The sequence below is a fragment of the Hylobates moloch genome, unplaced genomic scaffold (genome assembly GCF_009828535.3).
Source record: "Hylobates moloch isolate HMO894 unplaced genomic scaffold, HMol_V3 SCAFFOLD_5, whole genome shotgun sequence".
Lineage (NCBI taxonomy): Eukaryota > Metazoa > Chordata > Mammalia > Primates > Hylobatidae > Hylobates > Hylobates moloch.
Window position 1 is genome coordinate 51,590,279 of NW_026652280.1, and position 6,164 is coordinate 51,596,442.

The window sequence follows — 6,164 nt, forward strand, 5'->3', positions numbered from 1 at the left end:
TTCTCCTTATCAGGAATTTCCCTGATTTTTCTTGGTTTTTTTTTTTTTTTTTTTTCAGATCCTTCTTGGGCCTACTTGTATGACCCCAAGTCAGACAATGCTGAACTAAGGGAATCCCCTATTGCTTAAATTTGCAGTTGCTAGGTTTTTTAGGGAAGAGGAGTGTAGGCTAATATGTGAATATTAACTCCACGAGGGCAGCCATTGGATCTAGCTCATTAGTAGCTGTGTCTCTACGAGTTAGCAGAATACATTGCAATATTATTAATAGATAATCAACAAATATATCTTGAATCGAATGAATAAACACAAACAAAATGAATGAAGGTGCATTCTTTGGCTTTTGTTAGCTAAGGCACCAATCACTGACCACTTCAAAATATTGCTGCTTATAATAATGAAGGTTTACTTCTTACTTAAGTTATAAGTCAGCTGTAGTCTGTCAGTGACTCAGTTCCTGATCCATATGTCTTCTTCGTTTCAGGATCCAGGCAGATAAACTTCCCATCTGGAGCAGGCCATTCTCCTGGCAGAAGGGGAAAGGGGGATTAGTGGAAGGGTGGAAACACATTAGATAGAGTTCTTGAAGTGGCTGCTTTTCACAGCTACTTACATTGCATTGGCCAAAGCCAGTCAGACAGCCAAGCCTTACAGTGTGGTTGGGAAAGTAAACCCTGACCCCAGAGAGATACTGTGGGAGTGTGGGTGTGTGTTCTGCTTTCAGAAAAAGGGCAGTGAATCACTGAGGGCAAACACAATCTACCACAGAAGGGAGTTACAAGTTTTCAGAAATTGTAGGTTGTGGTTCTCAGTCTTAGCAGAATTGCCTTGTAGCTTAGTCTAAAAATAAGATAAAGAAAATCCTATCTAAAATTATTTATGTTGTATATATCAAAGTATTTTGCTGAAACCTGCTTTATTTTACACAGGCTTTTCTGGAGTATAAATAGTATAAAATGACGTGAGGAAAAGTAGTAAAGTAGTGCTAAATTTCATGGTTAAGATTGTTAGTAAAGAGGTACCTGGAGATGAGAAAACTGGTCATGTGTACTTTTTTCTCTGATTTTTGACGCGAGTCAAGCAGCTGCCATTTTGTTTCTTAAAATATATCTTCACTGTTTCTTATTTTTTCAAATCCCAAGGCAGGACATTTTTCTCTAAACTTAAATTTTTTAAAAATACTAATATTCATTGAGCTCTACATATGCCAGTCACTGTGGTGAGCCCTCAAGTCCCTTTATTGCATTTGGTCTTTATAATAGTCTTATTATTATGATTACAGTTGTAAACGAGGTTATGTGGAGGTCCCACAGCTAGTACTAGGGAGAGCTAAGGTGTCATCTCACAGTCTGATCTCTTAACCACTACACCATACTGATTCTGACCTTAATTTTTTTGCTCTTCTTCCCTGTTTCTCCTTTGTAACCTTGAAAGGATACATGAACACATGCTCATAAAAACCCATGTATGCGCTCATAAAAACCCATGTATGCGCTCATAAAATGCATGTGTATTGGCAGGCTTGATCTCTCAAGTAGGACTGTCTGTGACACGTCTTAGATAGGTGAGGCCATATAAGCCAACTAGCATTTGACAAGTAGAGTGTGGAAAAAGCAAATGATTGTTTGGAGACTAATGTTAGTAATGTTAGTATATCTAGGAGTACTAGAATGGAATTGGGAAAAAATTAGAAAATACACCAAAGGACCTAATACTAAATCCTTTGCAGAGCATAGAGACTCTAATTATATATTAAAAAGTATCTGCTTACAAAAATTACAAATATAGATAGTAGTTATTTCTTTCTTTTTAAAATTCTTTATAAGAACCAGATACACTTGTTATTTTAGATTGACAGGAGTCCTCTTTTCAATATTTATACCATGTACAGGTATTGGATTATGACATTTCTAGGATTTTTTTGGAAATTAGAAGTTACCCTATTTTTTAAAATACGTTTACAATTAATCAGTTAATTCCACATTTGATGTTACGTTAATCACAGAAATGATTTTATGAGTACCTCCCTTTATGTAGTAATCACATCTGACCTGTCTTCAGTCTTCCTTTGATGTCCTTCCAAAATTAGGTCAAATACAATGCTACCTTCTCTTTGAACTCCTAGCTCTTAACGCTGATCTGAATTTTGTCCCCCACAACCTGATGGTTTTTGCTTTGACTTCATAGTTTCGTCACTTGTCATTTGCTTCACACAGTAGTAATTCCTGTTATGCTAGACTGCAAGCCTGTGGAGGGACACGGACCACATGGTACTCATTTGTATGTCTCTTGTATTTCAATGAGGTGTTTTTTTATTTAATCTAGCAGTGCTGCTCTATATGTTATTTAAGATCCTTCCTTCTCTGCCTCAAGTAGGGCCATTCATTTCTGCCACCTGTCCAACTTATTACCCAGTTAACCCCCTGCCTTCATAAGTCTTGGCCTCCCTGAGCTTGACTGCTTAGGGTTGTTTCTTTGCACAGGAAAGATACGTTAATTTTTGTCCAACTTTCAAATGGTTATATCCCCCGTTTCCATGTGTTGAAAATGTAGTCTGTAAATGGAAACTTACAAACAAGTGTTTGTTTGATCCCATGAATTCATTGGGATCTGCTTGTGGTTTTGTAAATTGTAACTCTCTCTTAATTCTTTCATTCTTTGTGTTTCCAAATTGCAGGGCCTTAAAGCGGCTGACAATGACCCCACAGCTCCACCATATGACTCCCTGTTAGTGTTTGACTATGAAGGCAGTGGCTCCACTGCTGGGTCCTTGAGCTCCCTTAATTCCTCAAGTAGTGGTGGTGAGCAGGACTATGATTACCTGAACGACTGGGGGCCACGGTTCAAGAAACTTGCTGACATGTATGGTGGAGGTGATGACTGAACTTCAGGGTGAACTTGGTTTTTGGACAAGTACAAACAATTTCAACTGATATTCCCAAAAAGCATACAGAAGCTAGGCTTTAACTTTGTAGTCTACTAGCACAGTGCTTGCTGGAGGCTTTGGCATAGGCTGCAAACCAATTTGGGCTCAGAGGGAATATCAGTGATCCATACTGTTTGGAAAAACACTGAGCTCAGTTACACTTGAATTTTACAGTACAGAAGCACTGGGATTTTATGTGCCTTTTTGTACCTTTTTCAGATTGGAATTAGTTTTCTGTTTAAGGCTTTAATGGTACTGATTTCTGAAACGATAAGTAAAAGACAAAATATTTTGTGGTGGGAGCAGTAAGTTAAACCATGATATGCTTCAACACGCTTTTGTTACATTGCATTTGCTTTTATTAAAATACAAAATTAAACAAACAAAAAAACTCATGGAGCGATTTTATTATCTTGGGGGATGAGACCATGAGATTGGAAAATGTACATTACTTCTAGTTTTAGACTTTAGTTTTTTGTTTTGTTTTTTTTTCACTAAAATCTTAAAACTTACTCAGCTGGTTGCAAATAAAGGGAGTTTTCATATCACCAATTTGTAGCAAAATTGAATTTTTTCATAAACTAGAATGTTAGACACATTTTGGTCTTAATCCATGTACACTTTTTTATTTCTGTATTTTTCCACTTCACTGTAAAAATAGTATGTGTACATAATGTTTTATTGGCATAGTCTATGGAGAAGTGCAGAAACTTCAGAACATGTGTATGTATTATTTGGACTATGGATTCAGGTTTTTTGCATGTTTATATCTTTCGTTATGGATAAAGTATTTACAAAACAAAGTGACATTTGATTCAATTGTTGAGCTGTAGTTAGAATACTCAGTTTTTAATTTTTTTAATTTTTTAATTTTTTATTTTCTTTTTGGTTTGGGGAGGGAGAAAGTTCTTAGCACAAATGTTTTACATAATTTGTACCAAAAAAAAAAAAAAAAAGGAAAGAAAAGAAAGGGGTGGCCTGACACTGGTGGCACTACTGTGTGTTTTTTTTTTAAAAAAAATGGAAAAAAAAAAAAGCTTTTAAACTGGAGAGACTTCTGACAACAGCTTTGCCTCTGTATTGTGTACCAGAATATAAATGATACACCTCTGACCCCAGCGTTCTGAATAAAATGCTAATTTTGGATCTGGTGACTGGTTTGAACTTTTTCTTTTCTACTTGAGCTGCTTTGAATGTTGCAAAAATCCCAAGTACTGGAGAACAACAGTACAAAAAGTATGTATTTGTTCTTGCACTATTCACCATTGAAACGCGTAGCATGGCAACCATGTACGGTGTTCAGCAGAGAGAATCATTTTGGACCTTCCCATCATCATAGAAGAAAAACATCAAGTGATTCAGGAATAGACCCTACTGGTGGTGATAGAAAAATCACATCCTTTACCTTCAGTGAACTTCAGTGTTAATTCTTAATATATTAACTCATGTTTTAATTTGTTTCTGCTCAAGCTAATTGTTCTGTTGACTGACAGGCCTTTCCCATTAGAGCCACCACCATAAGGGAAACTTCAGTAAAGTGGGTTATAGGACTGAACCTGGAAACTGCAGTGGACACCTGGAATTCTTGTGCAATTCATTGAAGCCATTGTTTTATGTACTTTAGTGAAACACACTTAGATTTGACTGGCCTTTATCCACTGACTTGATCATTTGCTTCAGTTTGATATAGTAGTGGTTGCAGAGGGCAACAAAAGGAAACAATCTTGCTAAATTTTGTAAAATTGTTTATGTATCTTACTGATTCATTCTGAATTTTAAGAGGCAAAGGAATTGTCCACTTGTATTTATCTGTTTGTTTCTTAATCATCACACCATATAGTCTTATACTGTACACATTGAAAACACTTATATAATATACCTCCTCTAATTAACTCTATATTTTTTGCTTAACATGAAGGTTATTTTATATTAGACAGTGAAATTTACTTTTCTATTGATTCACTTTGTAGGCAATACTTTCTTGTTACTTTTCTAATCATTAAATGCCAGAGCTTGCCTCTGGGAATTTCCATAATGAAACTTACTAGTTTGCTAATCGGAATAGTCTTTTCTAAAATTGATTCTTAGACTGTGCCTCCATGCTGTTGTACATCCAAATGAAACAACTATATTTTCAGATTCATACATCATAACACTTAATGTTTACACCATTTAGATAAACACTGTTTAAATGATTTTCTTATGGTTGATGCACAATTCACAGGCCATATCTAGTGTGTATATATATATAAACTTTAAGTGTTTGTAAGGTTTTATATATACACAATCAATAAATGTAAATGTTAATTTTTGTAAGCATAATACACAACTGTATTTTCTTTGTAAAAACATTCTTTTTATATTAAAAAAAACTAGGAAACTAATAAAAAATGGAAACCCCCTGCCATGCTACAGAAGGAACTTCTGTTTAGCTGGTTGATGTAGTTTCTAGTCCTTCCAAAAAGCATTTTTACACACACGTCCATAATGATTTTCTTTTGTTTTTATGAAAATGAGATTGTACATTGTGTATTATTCTGTAAGTTGCCTTTTTTTCACTGAGTATATCTTGGTAATTTTTCCATATTAGTATATATGTACACCTACCTCATTCTTTTTAACTGCTACATAGTATTCCATAATATGAACATAATAGTTTTATTGAACCATTTCCTAATTAATTTGTTGTTTCCAATTTTTTTGCTATTAAAAACAATGCCACAGTAAACATCTTGTGCATGTCTCTTTGCATGGGAATATTTCTCTAATACGAGTAGAGTCTTCGAGATGGAATTGCTGGATTAAAGAATGTGGAGATAAGTTAATTCAATATGGTTGAAATTATAAATGTTTTAGCATGCTTAAAAGTGCCTTTTAGCTGAAAGAAGACAAGGCTTTCTAAAAGCCAGCAACTTCCTCCTCTGGCAAAAGGATTTTATGCAGCTCAAAATAGTAACCACAAAATGTAAGACAATCTAGCCAGGGCCGCCTTCTTTTTTCTTTGGAAGTTAGCCTTTGAGTCAGGCCACAATACTAGTTTTAAGTATTCTGTAAAATGACTGTAACCATGTGACGTAATAAAACCTCCAAAACTATACATTTATCAACATGGTGTATGGATCCCATCCAGAAACATGTTTTTCTAGGCCATTCCTGGTAATTTGGATCTCTTCTGCAATATTGCTAATAAAAAACATGCATACAGAGTGTTAGTACCCCCATGAAATGGTTATTTTCC

The 6,164-nt window shown here is 35.1% G+C and overlaps 1 protein-coding gene across 2 annotated transcripts in view; it reads left to right on the forward strand.

Annotated features, from left to right (window-relative positions):
- Positions 1-4,077, forward strand: part of CDH2 (cadherin 2) — a 239,105-nt gene extending 235,028 nt beyond the window's left edge. For both annotated transcript variants that reach the window (XM_032152594.2, XM_032152596.2), the window contains one exon: positions 2,678-4,077. In XM_032152594.2, coding sequence (XP_032008485.1) covers positions 2,678-2,884 — 207 coding nt within the window. In that variant the 3' untranslated portion in view covers positions 2,885-4,077. The remainder of the gene's footprint in view (positions 1-2,677) is intronic.
- The last annotated feature ends 2,087 nt before the right edge of the window (positions 4,078-6,164 follow it).